At 37.5% G+C, this 17862-nt stretch overlaps 1 protein-coding gene across 15 annotated transcripts in view; it reads left to right on the top strand.

Moving 5' to 3' along the window:
* SLCO4C1 (solute carrier organic anion transporter family member 4C1) overlaps positions 1-17862 on the top strand; it is an 85004-nt gene that overhangs the window by 9824 nt on the left and 57318 nt on the right. The window contains exon 3 of one of the 15 annotated variants that reach the window (XM_086413276.1): positions 13191-13317. The exons of 13 other annotated variants lie outside the window; for them this stretch is intronic. In XM_086413276.1, coding sequence (XP_086269402.1) covers positions 13191-13317 — 127 coding nt within the window. Of the gene's footprint in view, positions 1-13187; positions 13318-17862 lie in introns of all 15 variants that reach the window. One more of the 15 variants, XM_086413275.1, reaches the window with a different exon arrangement.

Here is a 17862-nt window from a genome sequence, read left to right as displayed (position 1 = left end):
GACTCTTTGCAACCCCATGAACTATACAGCCCATGGAATTCTCCAGGCCAGAATACTGGAGTGGGTAGCCTTTCCCTTCTCCAGGGGATCTTCCCAACCCAGGGATCTAATCCAGTTCTCCCTCATTGCGGGTGGATTCTTTACCAACTGATTTGTCAGAGAAGCCCCTTGGTAACCATAAGTTTGTTTTCTACATCTGTGACTATTTCTGTTTTGTAAATAGGCTCATCTTTTTTAGATTCCACAAGTAAGTAATATCAAATGATATTTCTTTCTCTGACTTACTTCACTCAGTATGACAGTATCTAGGTCCATCCATGTTGTTGCAAATGGTGTTATTTTGTTCTTTTTTGTGGCTGAGTAATATTCCATTGTACACACGTACCACATCTTTATCCATTCCTCTGTCAATGGACATTTAGGTTGCTTCCATGTCCTTTCTATTGTAAACAGTGTTGCTATGACCATTGGAGTAGATGTCTATTTTTGAATTATAGTTTTCTCCATAGATACGTCCAGAAGTAGGATTGCTGGATTATATGGTAGTTCTGTTGTTAGTTTCTTAAGGAACCTCCATGTTCTCCATAGTGGCTTTACCAATTTACATTGCCGTGAACAGTGTAGGAGGGTTCCCTTTTCTCCACACCCTCTCCAGTATTTATTGTTTGTAAATTTGTTGATGATGACTATTCTGAACTGCGAGTGGTAATACCTCATTGTAGATTTAATTTGCATCTGTATACTAGTTAGTGTTGTTGACCATCCTTTTGTGTGCTTTTGGGCCATCTGTAACAGATAGCCAGTTTTAATGGTCTGCACTAACTTGTCTGCTCAAGTGAATTAATCCACTTTTGTAAATACAGGATCGTGTAACCACAAATCTGAGTTATTTATCCAACTCTAAGGAGAATGTTGAAAAAAAACTGGAGATTTAAGTGAGAAAAGGAAAACAAATGAATTTGAAAGCTTTTGGAAATAAATTAGAAGGAAATGTATAATCCTCTTAGGTAATTTTAAATAAATAACCTAAAGAGTATACCATTAAGAAATCATATTATTTGAATCATACATGTCATTTTAAGTTAATTTGAAACCAACATTGAGAAAATGAATATATTCCTTTGTATGCTTTTTTTGTTGGTATTGTTTTGAACTTGAGGGAAACCAAACAGCAGTTTGGATGAAATACTCTCTGTAAGAGGAGATTAAAGTAATGTAATATAATTGGTAAGTAGAAGAAAACAAAATATGAAATATGATAAGCATGTATAATTTCCACAGGTGTGAGAATAACACAAAAGGAGGTTAAGAATTAGCAAAAAAGGAAGAAAAGTGTTTGGAAACAGCTTGAATTTTCTATTCTATAAAAAATAAATTTAAGTAGGTTTGGGAAATTATTTTCTTAAAGAAAATTTTAGTGGAGACATAAGGGTTAGAACTGAACTGAACTGAAGGGTTAGAGGCAATTATCTAACTTTGAATGGAAAAAATAACATTTATCAAAGAGAAGTTTTACTTGTTGTTATTGGACAAACACAAGAAAAAAAGAAGAATTAATTTCAAAAAAAAAGGAAAGACAAACACACAAAAAAGGAAGAATTAATTTTAGGGAAATAAATGCTTCTAAGGGCTAATTTCTTTATATGTTAACCTGAGAATAGAATAATGTCATAAACCATTTTCAAGTAAATCATATTCGCCACTCATTTTTGCTGTATTTTTGGCTTCCCTGGTGGCTCAGACAGTAAAGTGTCTGCCTGCTGTGCACAAGACCTGGGTCAGACCAACAACACAACATAACATATTTTAATATAGCTTTTAAATATTGTTAAAATGCAATAAATAATCAAAACTTTGCCACATAACATTTTGTCTTCATCCAAACACTTTTTAATTTCCTTTGGATGAGTGTTAATTTAATGCTGGTAAATAAAATAATCTTTTCTTGTCTTTGAGACTTTGTGACAGGAGTCATTTGTAAACACTTAAGAATTATAGAGAACTAATTACTAAATCCAGTAAAGCTGTTTTTCTCTATTGATCAATAGTTGGATACATTTTCTTAAGTTGTATTGTTTTCTTGTTTCTCTTTCATATCCTTTTCTCTAAAAAATATATATATATATATATATAGCTCTCAACACTTCCCATTTGCTTAATCACTAAATTTCTAATGTTTTAGAAATGGTATTTCAGGGAGCATTTTGCATCAAAGGACTTTAGTTGCACAGGCTGACTAACTAAAAACGTTAAATTAGGAAAATGATTAGAGCAGGACTCAAGATTGGACTTAATTTTTAATTACTGTTTTGTCTTTGTCTTGTGTTCTTAAAGCTTTTTTTTTTTTTTGAATATGGAATTCTTGCCTAGAATGGAAAAGACAGAGGGCCAAAAATCTTAGAGTTTTTCAGTGAAATACAGGACGCTTTAATTTTGCTTGGTCTCTGGGTGTTCCTCCTTCTTTATATTGCTTCTTTCTTATGAAAATCACTTTGATTTTTCTTAGATTTAAATTTTACTATAATGCAATAAAGAGGGCAGGTGGTTTCTCAGGTTAAAATATATAGTAGTGTAATAAAGTGAATTATTTAAAATGATCTTTAAATTTAATATACAACAGTAAAAGAGCTAGAGCTAACTTTAGGGGTATTCAGTGCTGTAGAAGAACCTATCATTGTTTTTAACATCACTGTTTTTACTGTTTCCCAGATTACCTACCTTAATGTAGCCAGTTTTGTTGAAATTCACATGACCTCACTTCTGAAATAGAAGAAACTCACAGAGAAAAATAAGTAGGGAGGCATGTGTCAATGAGATAATAGCACAAACTCAATTCTGCTCACAGTTATAGTTTGCAGACATATACACATTTTAAAGTTCACGGTCTTGATAATATGAATTATCCTAGACGGTTGGTACCCTTATTTAATGCCCTGTGGAGATCCTAATTCTAATTCAAGAAGTGAAACTCAGGAATTTATGTTTTTAAAAATTACCCTGGTTATTTTAGAAGTCCATTTTGGGAAATACGTGTCCAGTTTAGAATTTCCTTATTTAGTAGTATCAACTGTGGACATAGAAATAAATGTTTCTTTTCATTTCAGGATTATTGCTTTATATTTTCCTTTAAAACAGGAGTTTCACAAGCATAAGGAAATACTACCTACTTTAATGTAGCCAGTTTTGTTGAAATTCACATGACCTAACTTCTGAAATAGAGGAAACTCACAGAGAAAAATAAGTAGGGAGGCATGTGTCAATGAGATGTTAGCACAAACTCAATTCTGCCCACAGTTATAGTTTGCAGACAGATACAAATTTTAAAGTTCGTGGTCTTGAACAAGAGACAGTAATGTTGCTACATTTACCAAAATATGATCTGCCAAGCCGAGTTTCTGATGGTATCAGGGATATGTTAAGCATGGATTCCTCTAGTTCAATGAGTTTGAGAAAAGATGAATGCTGAAGACGTGCCTTATTGTATCACTGTAAAAGTGAATGCATTGTGTGACTCTTTGGTTAGGGTATATGAAATGTATGGTTCTAAACTTATTGACCAAAGAACTCCATGGATATGCTTGTCCCTTTTACCCTGCTTCCACTATTCACTTTACATTTTCTCCTCCAGATTATTGGATTTAGAAACTTCATTATGGCCAGCACCTATAACAGCATATGATGCATAGTAGGTACCCGAGAAATGTTTGTTATCAGACATATAAATGAATGACTGGACCCCTTCAGAAGAGGCATGTTAGGAGTCTGATGCCTTGTCCTTTCACAGAAGGCAGTAAGAGTAGGTTACGGCAGATAAAGGCAGTCTGGGATTCTCTGTTCACATTTTCTATTAGCTTGGCCTTATGGAACCCGAAATTACTCCATAAAGAATAATTTTCCCTTCTTTTGGCCACTGAGTTGGAAAGAATTATAAGTTATCAAAGATTATTTGCCATAAATGACTTTTATGGGTAAGATTTGGTATCTTAAAAATTTGCAACATGAAAAAGGAAGCTAAAATGAGAAGCATATTCAGAAATAGAAGCGAAATGCATTGATATTAAATTTTTGGCTTTCATCTTAAATTGCTTGCTAAAATATTGATTTCACTATCTACTGTACTTCTAAAGTGATACCAAAATGTCAGATGTTTTTGGATAGACTGTAATAGTGATTACCCTTAGTTATCTTCATGTGTGAAATAAAAGGAAATGTCTGGTAGGGCATTCAAGCGGACCATAGGCATAGTTGTGTCTAACCAGATGTAATATATGGGAGGTAATGATTAAGCAATGCTTTTTGTAGCTTCCTCAGAATGGTTGGTAAAAATTGTGGTGAGAAAAAAATGAGGAAATTCAATTTTCTTGGTCACTAGTTCTTAAAAATGCACAAATTAGCCAGTGTGTTTTACTGTATTTTTTCTTTTATTTTAGTGGTATTAGCACATTACATTGAATGAAAGTATCAGTAGTATAACAGGGATATTAAGGTCAGACAAAACAGTTTAAATTTTTGCTCGAGCACTGGATGATAGAGCTGTGTGATCCTGCACAGGTTTTTTTCAACTATAAATCATGATGGTAGTAGTAACTGCTACTTCATAGGAAATTACACACAGTGCTAAGGCAGTGCCTGGTATTGGTAAGTTCTCATCAAATAATAGTAATGAATAAAAATTCTGTTCATGCTAATTAACAGCTATTTTAATGTAAAAAACTGCCTTTCTTGGTTTGTTTTAGTTATTATCAATGGTAGTTACAATATGGACAACTAAAAATCTTTCAGTCTGATACATATGTTTTTGTAAGTGCCATTTGATATCAGCATATCCAAAAGTCTGGTGAAACTTGATTTGCCGTAGCTAAATTAATTGGGGCTACTCAGTATAACATACTAAAATATTGCCTTTTAAATAGCCAAGGTACCTCTTTCTAAATAGTTTTAAATTTTTCCTAATTTTGAATATGATATGTCCCTTTGGCAGCCAATCAGAAGATAGAAAAATTTAAAAAAAATGATATAAAAGGGGAAAAACTAGAATATATGGAATAAAAGGAAGTAAGTCTGCATGATAACACATCCTAGATAGCACACTATCAGTAGTTCAGCCTTTTAATGTATATACATATTCATATGTGTATTCACAAGTAGTTATGCAGAATTGCACTTTTACAGTACATAGTCATTAATACCATAGTCATTGGATCCATCCATAGTCATTGGATGGCTGGATGGTATCACTGACTCGATGGACATGAATTTGAGTAAGCTCCAGGAGTTGGTGATGGACAGGGAAGCCTGGTGTGCTGCAGTCCATGGGGTGGCAAAGAGTCAGACACTACTGAGCAACTGAACTGAACTGAGTCATTAATATATTCTCATACCTTCTTACTAACCTTTATACATATTCATATATCTTTTTATCACATTTTCACATATATATACCAATGCACATTCTAAGGAAACAATATTTTGAACTTATGGGTATCTATTCTTTAACTTAGAATATATGTGGGATATTGTAAATATTAAAAAGACAAAACGAAGAATATTTATGCTTTTATATTGTTTCATTTTATAGATAATCTATTTAACTGACCCTCCTTTGTTGTGATTTTTATTAATGCATTTTATTTTTCTGGTTAGAAAAGTTCTATTGGTCATGGCAGACAGTTTGAGTAAAACTAGACAGTAGAAAGAGGGGAAGAAAATTCATTATTATTCTTTCCTCAAGAGAGCAACTTTGGGATTGTCTTAATATTTTTATTGTGTATGTCTCTTATAGAGTTAGTATAATATTTTTCATAGTTTACAATGTATGAGCATTCTTGTTCTTGTACCATATTCAATTATATATATTAACCATTCTCACAGAGCTAAATAATTACATTTTAAAACTTTTCCATAATAAAGCATCTCATAACATTTTTATGTTTAAAAATTGTACTATACTTTGGTAGTTATACAGTTCTTAACATTTTGAAATTGACTTTTTTCATTCAGAATAATTCTGTAAAGACTCATCAGGGTTGAGTTTATTAATTACTCTTTCCTTTTTATTGCTAATTAATAAGTTTTTCATGGTATGGATTTACCATGTTTTGTTCAACCATTTATCTGCTAAAGGGCATTTGAGTTGATCTTAGTTTTTTGGCTATCCCAAGTTAAGTTATAAGCATTTGTATACGGATGAACATACTTTTCATTCTCTGGGATGGACACCTCGGAGTAAATCTGATGCGTCGTATGATAGTTCTCTGCTTAGTTTATTACTGTTTTCCAGAGTGACAGTACCATTGGCAATGTATGAATGATCCAGTTTATCTACGTCCTTGCCAACATTTCTTGCTGTCATTACTTTAAAAGTTTTTTTTTTTTTAGTATTTATTTTTATTTATTTGGCTGTGCTGGATCTTATTTGCTGCACATGAGATATTCAATCTTTGTTGTGACATGCGGTAATTTTTAGTTGCAGCATGTGAGCTCTTTAATTGGGGCATGTGGGATCTAGTTCCTGAAAAAAGATGGAAACCAGGCCCCCTGAATTGGGAGCATGGAGTCCTAGCCACTGGACCACTAGGGAATTCCCCCTCAGTATTTTTTATTTTACCCATTTTGATAGGTTGTAGTGAAATCTTGTTATGCTTGTAATCTGCCTTTCCCTAATGGCTAATGATGTTGAGCATCTTTGCTTGTGCTCTTTTGCCATCTGTTTGTCCTTCATGTAATATCTTTTTTATTTTTTGCCCATGTTCTAACTAGATTGTTTTTTTTTTTTTTTTTACTGTAGAGTTTTGAAAGTTACTTATGTATTTCAAGTACTAGATCTTTGTCACATAGGTAGGTTGCAAATATTCTCATCTTGTCTGTAGCTTATCCTTTTCAACATCGTTAACAGAGATTTTCACAGAGCAAAAAATTTTAATTTGAGTGAAATTCAGTGTCTCTCTTTTTCCTTTTGTTGTCAAGCCTAAGAACTCGTTTCCTAGTCCTTGATCTCAAAGGTTTTCTATTTCTTTTCTTCAAAAAGTTTATCAGTTCAGTTCAGTTCAGTTGCTCAGTTGTGTCTGACTCTGCAACCCCATGGACTGCAGCACGTCAGGCTTCCCTGTACATCGCCAACTCTCGGAGTTCACTCAAACTCATGTCCATTGAGTTGGTGATGCCATCCAACCATCTCATCCTCTGTCATCCCCTTCTCCTCCTGCCTTCAATCTTTCCCAGCATCAGGGTCTTTTCTAAGGAGTCAGTTCTTTGCATCAGGTGGCCAAAGTACTGAAGCTTCATCAGTCCTTCCAATGAATATTCAGGACTTATTTCTTTTAGGATGGACTGGTTGGATCTCCTTGCAGTATAAGGGACTCTCAGGAGTCTTCTCCAACACCACAGTTCTGAAGCATCAATTCTTTGGTGCTCAGCTGTTTATATAGTCCAGCTCTCACATCCATCCGTGACTACTGTAAAAACCATAGCTTTGACTAGAGGGACCTTTGTCAGCAAAGTAATGTCTGTGGTTTTTAATATGCTGTCTAGGTTGGTCATAATTTTTCTTCTAAGGAGCAACTGTCTTAATTTCATGGCTGCAGTCACCAACTGCAGTGCTTTTGGAGCCCAAGAAAATAGTCTGTCTCTGTTTCCATTGCTTCCCCTTCTATTTGCCATGAAGTAATGGGACCAGATGTCATGATCTTATTTTTTTGAATGTTGAATTTTATTCCACCTTTTTCACTCTCCTCTTTCACTTTCATCAAAAGACTCTTTAGTTCCTCTTTGCTTTCTGCCATTAGGGTGGTATCATCTGCATATCTGATGTTATTGATACTTCTCCTGGCAGTCTTGATTCCAGCTTGAGCTTCATCCAGCCTGGCATTTCACATGATATACTCTGCGTATAAGTTAAATAAACAGGGTGGCAGTATACAGCCTTGACGTCCTCCTTTCCCAATTTGGAGCCAGTCTGTTTATAGTTTTCCATTTTCCATTTAAATCTGTGATACATCTTGAGTTGATATGACTCTTTATATTTGTATTATTTATTTGGCTCTTCTTTGTATTTGCAGTTAACATTCTGTTTACATTTTAAAAACAGAAATTTGTTGTTCATTGTTTAGTTGTTCAGACCTGTCTGATTCTTTGCAACCCCATAGACTGCAATGTTGACTGCACGCCAGGAGTCACTGTTTCAGAGAAATCCTGAAATCCCACTGGGAAGCTGTCATGCTTGTTCCTTGAGTAAACTCTCCTCCAGCTTCTTGGGAGGGGCTTTACAATTCATTTTTCTCTGTTGGTCCTGTTTTATAATTATCCCTGGCTATATTTGGATGCTTAAAAGTTGTATTAGCCTGTTTCTTGCCTATAAAAATTAGGGAACTGAGGGTCATTTTAATATTTATTCAGTCACAATCTCTCCTAGAAGAGGCTAATGGTTCATTTAATAGTGTAGATGGTTCAGAAACTAATTGATTCAGGTATTGTTATTGTTTAGTCCCTCAGTCGTGTCCAACTCTCTGTGACCCCATGGACTGCAGCACGCCAGGCTTTCCTGTCCTTCACCATCTCCCAGAGCTTTCTCAAACTCATGTCCATTGAGTCGGTGATGCCATCCAACCATCTTGTTCTCTGTCGTCCCCTTCTCCTCCTGCCTTCAATCTTTCCCAGCATCAGGGTCTTTTCCAGTGAGTCAGCTCTTGGATCAGGTGGCCAAAGTATTGGAGCTTCAGCTTCAGCATCAGGCCCTTCAATGATTATTCAGGATTGATTTCCTTCAGGATTGACTGGTTTGATCTCCTTGCAGTCCAGGTGACTCTCAAAAGTCTTCTCCAGCACCACGGTTCAAAAGCATCAATTCTTCAGCGCTCAGCCTTGTTTATGGTCCAACTCACATCCATATATGACTACTGGAAAAACCATAGTTTTGACTATACAGACCTTTGTCGGCAAAATAATGTCTCTGCTTTTTAATATGGTTTCTAGTTTTGTCATGGCTTTTCTTCCAAGGAGCAAGTGTCTTTTAATTTCATGGCTTCAGTCACCATCTGCAGTGATTTTGGAGCCCAAGAAAATCATTTCACATGATTCAGGTTTATGTGCCAATAATCACACTCTAAGTTTTGCATTGTGTCTTGTCTCTTTGGACTTAGTTAGGCTTATCAGAGTAAGGAAGAGTCAAACCCTTTGGCACTTTTCCCTGAGCCTTATTTTCCAATTAAAAGTATTTGCTTGAAGTTCAGGTCATTAAAACAAGTAGGTTTTAAAACAAATGGCATGGGATGTATTTTGCTTGGGGTCACCTTAATCCATTCAGTGCTATTAACAGCGAGTGGGGCCATGGTTTTATCTACTCCACAGTCTATTTTAATTGACCTGTATTGCTCAAAGGCCTTCTGAGTTCTGGAACGTGATAAAGTTCTTGCAGCAGGTATGGACAATGTTTATGACTGTTTATGGCAGACTGTCCAAAGAACACTGTCATAAATATTGTCCATACCTGTTGGCCATACCTGAAGCTGAAGCTCCAAATACTTTGGCCACCTGATGGGAAGAACTGATTCCTTAGAAAAGACCCTGATGCTGAGAAAGATTGAAGGCAGGAGGAGAAGGGGCGACAGAGGATGAGATGATTGGATGGCATCACTGATGCGATGGGCCTGAGTTTGAGTAAGCTTCAGCATTTGGTGATGGGCAGGGAGGCCTGGTGTGTTGCAGTCCATGGGGTCGTAAAGAGTCAGATACGACAGAGTGACTGAACTGAACTGATGGCAGACTGGGAAGATATAGGAAGCCTCTGGCAAGTCTTCATAGGGAGGACCCCTGGGTTTTTTTTAGTAAGGCTAAGCTTTTTTGCCTACATTATTCTTTTGAAAAGCAACCATTGGTTTGCTCCTCAGTGCTGGTATATTAGACATAAACAGGATTAGGATCACTGTGCAACCTGAACTCCTCATCATAAAGTATGTTACTACTGTGGTGGTGGTGGTTTAGTTGCTCAGACGTGTCTGACTCTGTGACCCTGTGGACTGTAGCCTACCAGGCCCCTGTGTCCAGGGGATTCTCCAGGCAAGAATACTGCGGTGGGTTGCCATTTCCTTCTCCAGGGGATCTTCCAGACCCAGGATTGAACTTGGGTTTCCACCGTTGCAGGCAGATTCTTTACTAGCTGAGCTACAAGGGAACAAATCATAAAATTAGACATGTGAAAGTTGGACATTTTGTTTTTAAATGAAATGGTAGATGAAAATAAATTTGAAAGGTGCAAGTAACTATAGGCATATATCTCATACTACTGGCCTACTTGTTTTTTATTGACTTGCACTTCCCTCTTTTCCAATGGAGAAAGGTTGTTATAGGCAGGAGTTAGCATGGTTTTACTACAAAACCCCAGATGTCCTCATTACAAGGATCTCACAGAGTTCCTGGTGACTGGCTAACAGAGCAGGAAAAGGTGTAGCCTGGCTTACAAAGGGTTTTTGCTGGCACCTACCAAAGGTGAACATTTTGTAGAGAAATCCCACTCAGGCATGTCCCTAAAAGCCAATCGTCTGTGGAAATTCTGTTTTGATAGGAGAGAAGGCCTGAGGTACAGATTTTCATTGATTCACACACAACAGTCTGGGCTTCCCTTGTGGCTCAGACAGTAAAGAATCTTCCTGCAGTGTGGGAGACCCAGGTTTAATCCCTGGGTCAGGAGGATCCCCTGGAGAAGAAAATGGCAACCCACTCCAGTATTTTTGCCTGGAAAATCCCATGGACAGAGGAGTCTGGTGGGCTACAGTCCATGGGGTCACAAAAGAGTTGGACATGACTGAGCAACTAACTCTTCCATGCACAACACTCTAATAGATAAGCTGGCCAGTCAGAAGCTTGAAAACAAAACAAAACAAAAATGAAAGTTGTTAACAAGGTAATTTTAATAGTATGCTATGAGTTAATACACATGTATAGTAGACTGCAGCCATGAAGTTAAAAGATGCTTGCTCCTTGGAAGGAAAGCTATGACAAACCTAGACAGCATATTATTAATAAAGATCAGAGACATTACTTTGATGGCAAAGGTATCTTTAGTCAAAGCTATTGTTTTTCCGGTAATCATGTACAGATGTGAGAGTTGGATCAAATAGAAGGCTGAGTGCCCAAGAATTGATGCTTTCGAACTGTGGGGTTGGGGGAGACTCTTGAGAGTCCCTTGGACAGCAGGGAGTTCAAACCAGTCAGTCCTAAAGGAAATCAATGCTGAATATTCATTGGAAGGACTGATGCTGAATCTGAAGCCTAGAATGTAAAGGTGTTTTTTTGCCACTTGTTAACTTGAGGGCATCCTTTGTAGAAGACACTCTCAATCAGGAAGAAAATATGGTCTGTCCAGTGAGTGTCAATCAGTGTTTTTCCCCAGTCACTGTGCTTTTTGTGGAATTGACCCATATTAAAAATGACCACATAGTATAGAAGGAAGCTAAACATGGGTTCAAAATGATTTTTCCCTCCTCATAGACTGGTCTAACTCCTGTATTGCAGATGCATTACCCAATTTACCAACTTCAGGATCTAGTCCTGAGAGCAGTGATTTGGTAACATTCCCTAGGGCAACCAATATACCCCAGGAGAGCCAGAGTATATCTATCCTGGTTGCAGTTTGTCCTCCTAAGACAAATACATATTCTAGACATGAATTTATTTTTACCACTTGTGATGCTTCTAGCAACACTCAATGTTGTTAGAACTTACTCAATTCATTATTATAGCTAACTTCTGAAGAAGTTGCATCACTTCTGATGAAGAAATTCATTTGCAGCAGAATTACAGTAACAGACTTCTGCTCATGAAATTCACTTGTGTGTCTTACTATGTACCCCAACACCCAGAAGTCTCTGACTTGGTAGAATAGTGTCTGTTTTCTTATAACTTGCAGAATAAAATTTCCTTCTCTACAGAACATGGTATATTCATTAAGTGAGGCAGAATGCATTCTGTGTTGCTGGGACCTCCATAGCCAGCATACATAGGGTACTGGACTAGGGAGTGGCAGTGGGTTGGAGCCTTTTAGTTCTGTACCTAAATATCCACTTACAGAATTTGTTTCCAGCCTTAGTCTTCATACTAAATAATCAACAGGTAGAGAAGATGACCACTGAATTTGCAGAAGTGATGGATCCTTGTTAAGAAGGGAAATTGGGTTGTTTTTAATCACTGGCAAGGCAGAGTGTATTTTGGACTGAGGGTTCCTGTTAATATACCCATACCCAGTCAGTTCAGTCGCTCTGTTGTGTCCTACTCTTTGCAACCCCATGGAGTGCAGCACGCCAGGCCTCCCTGCCCATCACCAACTCATGGGGCTTACTCAAACTCACGTCCATCGAGTTGGTGATGCCATCCAGCCATCTCATCCTCTGTTGTCCCCTTCTCCTCCCACCTTCAACCTTTCTCAGCATCAGGGTCTTTTCAAATGAGTCAGCTCTTTGCACCAGGTGGCCAAAGTATTGGAGTTTCAGCTTCAACATCAGTCCTTCCAATGAACACCCAGGACTGATCTCCTTTAGGATGGATTGGTTGGATCTCCTTGCAGTCCGAGGGACTCTCAAGAGTCTTCTCCAACACCACAGTTCAAAAGCATCAATTCTTCGGTCTCAGCTTTCTTTATAGTGCAACTCTCATATACCCAATAGTACTTGTTAAAAGAAAACCCGTGGAATGTGGCCGACTGTGCACAGAGCCCACTTGCGGGCTGCCAGACCTTGCTGAGAATAATGTGTGGCCGGCTGGCCGCTGCAGCCCTGCTGAGGGACATGTGCCGCTATCCGCGGTGGTCTCCCCAAAGTGTCTGCTCGCTTAGGGGTCTGGCCCTCCACAGACAGGAGCGAGAGGATGGAGAAACAGCCCTGCATCTTGGACCAGGCATTGCTGCAGTTCCTGTTGTGTCCTCTCTCCAATAAGCCGCTCAATGAAGCATTAATGAATTGATGAATGAAGAGTTAGGAATAGCCTATGCAATTACTGATGGGGTTCCTAATATGATACCATAGGCAACTGGGATGACACATCAGAATAGAAGCAAGAAGAAGTGGAGCAGCATTAGATCATATTTAAAAGCAGCACACACAAGTCAATATGCTAAGTACCATCTACCTTTTAAAAGGTCAGAGTGGAAGGTTTCTGTCTCTCTGTGCACTGACTGACCTTGTTCCGTTTATCTTCAGCAGGATGTTTTACTTGGGCTGTGTGGAGGAAAGCTTGCCATGGGGCTGCGCTGGCACCAGCCTGTGCTTTTACAGTCAGCTGTAGCCGATTACCGTATCTGTTCATGTCTTCTTCCACCTTTGGACTTGGGTGGGTATTAACCTCTTCTGGCATAGATAAGGAAACCAGAGCCAAGACAGTATATCCTCATGATATGCCCAAGTGTCTGTCTCTGAAAGCCTGACCACATGGAAATATTGGAAACCCACTTACTGTGCTGGAAAGATGCTTTGCCTTGTGTCTCTCAGGGGTCTAGGACTGTGGGAAGCTTAAGCTGCAGAGGCTTCTTTAATGTACCTTGGTTCTGCCCTTTGGTTTTCTGAAGGTTCTCATTTATACTAGGGGTATCAGAAGAAACATGTCAAAAGAATGTCTTATTGGAAATTAACAGCCCCAGCCATCAACTTGTGACTTACCCCATTTGTAATGAAACGTTACCGATTGGAAATTTTATGTTTATTTTAGATTCAAAGTCTTTGGTAAAGTCAACTGATAAGGATGACTGAAATAGTTCTGAAGTAGCTATGTTGGAATAGTTGTAGAGAAATGCATTTGAACTAATGTGATTTAAAGCTATAAATAAAATGGAAATTTCATGGATGTGCCAAAATTCTGAGTTTGTTAAATCACTTTCACTTCTTTGGCATCAGATGCTTACATTAATTATAATAAAATAATAAATAAAAATATACTGATACTTTTCATTAAAAAAAAAAAGGAGCCCTGTGGCAACCTAATCGAGACAGAACAGCTGAAGACTTATAAAGACTGTAAAATCCCTCATCAACTGAGAGACAGGCAGGTGGTAAGGAAACAGCCTGGATGATAGAAGTGATTACAGAAAGGAGAATTACCAAGCTTGTCAGCTGTCTGATTTATTAGAATAAGCCACATGGACTATATTGTCATGTGGCTTCTAGTTGGATTCAGCCACTGGGAGTTTGCATGTGGGGAAGGAGGGGTTCTCCTGCTTATTTTCCCGGTTGAAAGTTGCTATGTGTCTCTGCCTAAGGCCACATTGCTGCAATTTCAGTAACTGCCCAGTTGCACCCAGTGTTTCTTCCTTTAACTGCCTCTGTAAAAAAAAAAATTCACTCGTAAAGCATCCATACAAAAATCTTAAATTTGCTTGTTATCTCTTTTATCTGTGCCCTACTGCAACCTTAACTCATATATAAAAATATACACGTATTCTAACTTGACTCTTAACAACAAATATTTTGATTTAAGCTCATCCTTGCAACTGGCTGTTGTTTTGAAGTGAGATTGTGCTAATGTTGGTGCCATTTAGTCGCTAAGTCACATTGGAATCTTTTGCAATCCCATGGACTGTAGCCTGCCAAGCTTCTCTGTCCATGGGATTTCCCAGGCAAGCATACTGGAGTGGGTTGCCATTTCCTTCTCCAGGGGATCTTCCCCGCCCAGGGACTGAACCCAGGTCTCCTGCACTGACAGGTGGATTCTTTACTGCTGAGCCACTTGGGAAGCCCAATTGTGCTAATACTTCATACAAAGTGAGAAACTTTTTATTTTCTTCCCTATATTGGAACAGTTTAAATACCATATACCGATTGATTGTTGTTGATGGAGCTTTGATATACATTCTCTAGAGAAACCATTGTGGATAGGTTGATTTTAGAAGTACACTTTTGATTCCTATTTTAATTTATTCCTGAATCATGTGAAAGTGAAAGTCACTCAGTTGTGTCCAACTCTTTGTGACCCCATGGACTATACAGTCCATGGAATTCTCTAGGCCAGAATACTGGAGTGAGTTCCCAACCCAGGGATCAAACCCAGGTCTCCCGCATTGCAGGCGGATTCTTTATCAGCTGAGCCACAATAGGTTCATTCAAATTTTATATCATTTGTCGTCAATATTTTTATTTTAAGAGATTTTAAATTTATTGGTATATGCTTATACATATACTTTTCTAATGCTAAAAAAATCTTTTATGCATTTATGGTCATTCCTGTTATATTCATGATATGCAATTCCAGTTTTCTTATCTTTTAATGGGTTAATGGCCTGTTAGGTCCAGAGTTTCTATTGTACTTTAGAGATGATCAGGAGATCAACTTTTAAATCTTATTATTAAGAAGTTTTTGTCTCTTTATCTTACAGTCAGGAGCTCTTATAGAAATGTTTTGAATTCACATCCCAAACTATTCAAGAAACATTAATTTTACTTTATGTCACCATTAACCATGAGATGAATCTCTTAAATACATAGGATAGGCTCTTAAATCTTAAGAAATTTTGAAGTTAATGTAACCAGACTTTACTTATCTGTAAATGAGGAAAGCAATAGTATCACTTTCATAGGATTTTTCTGGGGATTAGATAAGAAAATGTTTGCCATTGAAGGACCTTGCTTAAGATAAGCACCCAGTGTGTATTATTTTTATTGCTGTTAACATAAATGAGGATAAGATAAAAGTAATGCATGGTAATTAAGAGCCCAGTGAGTCATACAGGCCTAGTCACTGAATAAAGAAAAAATAGTAAATGAAAATCTCCTTAGGGCAACTCAGATGACTAGACTTGAACAATGGGTGTGGTGTCAGGAGAAAAAGCACTTGACATGGTCATTATAGCCAAGGACTATATTATGAATGCTTTTCATGTTTCAGACTTGATGACTAGAAAATGGATGTTATGAACAGATATTGGAATATCAGGTGGGGAAGTTCGGTTTGTGGTGAAGAATTTTGTTTTAGATTTAGAGGTACAAGCTTGGCATTAGAAGTATAACTCTAAATAAATAAAATATAGATTTCCTTTTTTTAGAAAAGTGTAATTCTAGAACATAAAACACTGGAAGTTCAAATTGAGATTTGGAGTCATCCTCACAGTTTCTACATCTGTATGTTCATTTCAAAGGAGATGTGTTGTAAGACAAAAGATGGGAAGCAAAATTTGAGCCTTGGCACTCAGTTCAGTCACTCAGTTGTGTCCAACTCTTTGCGACTCCATGAACTGCAAGACTCCAAGACTCAAGAGTCTTATCCAACACCACAGTTCAAAAGCATCAATTCTTTGGTGCTCAGCTTTCTTTATAGTCCAACTCTCATATCCATACATTACTACTGGAAAAACCATAGCTTTTACTAGACGGACCTTTGTTGGCAAAGTAATATCTCTGCTTTTCAATAAGCTGTCTAGGTTGGTCACAACTTTTCTTCCAAGGAGCAAGTGTCTTTTAAAATTTCGTGGCTGCAGTCACCATCTGCAGTGATTTTGGAGCCCCCCAAAATAATAGAGTCTTGGCACTAGGAATCACTAATGATTACTGATAACACTAATCCTTTCAGAATTATGTCTGTCAATACAAGAGTTAATTTAAAACTTTTAATTACCTAGGGTTGTTTTGTTTTACCTGACACCTTCGTTATACTTCAAACCAAAGTATGTTTTATGGAACACTAGTTCTGTGAGATGTTAGACATTAATGGAGAAAAAAGCCACTTGAATGTATGACAGATAATGTATAAAACTTTCATATTACTTATAAATGCATGCTTATTAATCTAAGAGGAGAGGTACTATAATACAATATTTCCCACACTGATTTGACCATAGCACCCTTCCATTCATGGAAATTCTCAGAAGCCTAGGATTCCATAAATTATATTTGAGGAAATCTTGCTTTGTATCTCTTTAGGTAATGGCTCAGCTCATTTAATTATAGCTCCCAAAGATCACGGAGAATGTATTGGAGGATCAGAAGACTAGGAATCCAATTATTAGGCTATGTTGCAAAATCTGACTCCTCATAGCATGTGACTTTGATCTTCAATTTCTTCATTTGTAGAATGATTGCAGAATGTTGTAAAGATTAGGCTAGAAATGTATGTGAAAGCTTATAGTTTTTTCCTTTGGAATAATACATTATGAGTAAAATAGGATAGATTTCATTGTAGTTAAAGGTGAGTGTTATTTGGCACAAGGTGTAATTCAGATTTGTAATTTCAATGTTTCTCTTTTTTTTAAAATGTTCATAATTTGATCTTTGCCTTTTTGGGACTTTATTCAGTTCAGTTCAGTCGCTCAGTTGTGTCCGACTCTTTGTGACCCCACGAATCGCAGCATGCCAGGCCTCCCTGTCCGTCACCAACTCCCTGAGTTCTTACTCATCCTTATATTTAAGTTATTAATGGCCTTTTTCCACCTGTGTATTCTGAAATCATTTAGAACTGCGTGTGACGCTGGATGTCCAGTATAGTGTTAGTCACTCAGTCATGTCCAACTCTGCAATCCCCTGGTCTGTTGCCCGTCAGGCTCCTCTGTCCATGGAATTCTCCAGGCAAGAATACTGGAGTGGGTTGCCATTCCCTTCTCCAAGGGAGCTTCCCAATCGAGGGATCGAACCCAGGTCTCCCGCATTGCAGGCAGATTCTTTATCAGCTGAGTCACTAAGGAAGCCCCAGATATACAATATAAATGCTCATATTTTCTACCAAGAATATTCTCAAGAGTCCATATGTCTGTGCACTTTGGAGTCTCTTCAAAGTCCAGTTGAAGCTATGTCTTAGGATGACTATTGATTTCATGGTTCCCTAGCACCCATTTACGCAGATTGAAACATATAGGTTTAAATGCATATTTTCACATTTTAGGGACATTTTCTTAAA

Source organism: Bos grunniens, chromosome 7, assembly GCF_055505025.1.
Source record: "Bos grunniens cultivar Pamir isolate PY7600 chromosome 7, Bosgru_T2T1.0, whole genome shotgun sequence".
Taxonomy (NCBI): Eukaryota; Metazoa; Chordata; class Mammalia; order Artiodactyla; family Bovidae; genus Bos; species Bos grunniens.
The sequence above is the reverse complement of the archived record's forward strand: the minus strand, read 5'-3'. Positions and strand labels throughout refer to the sequence as shown.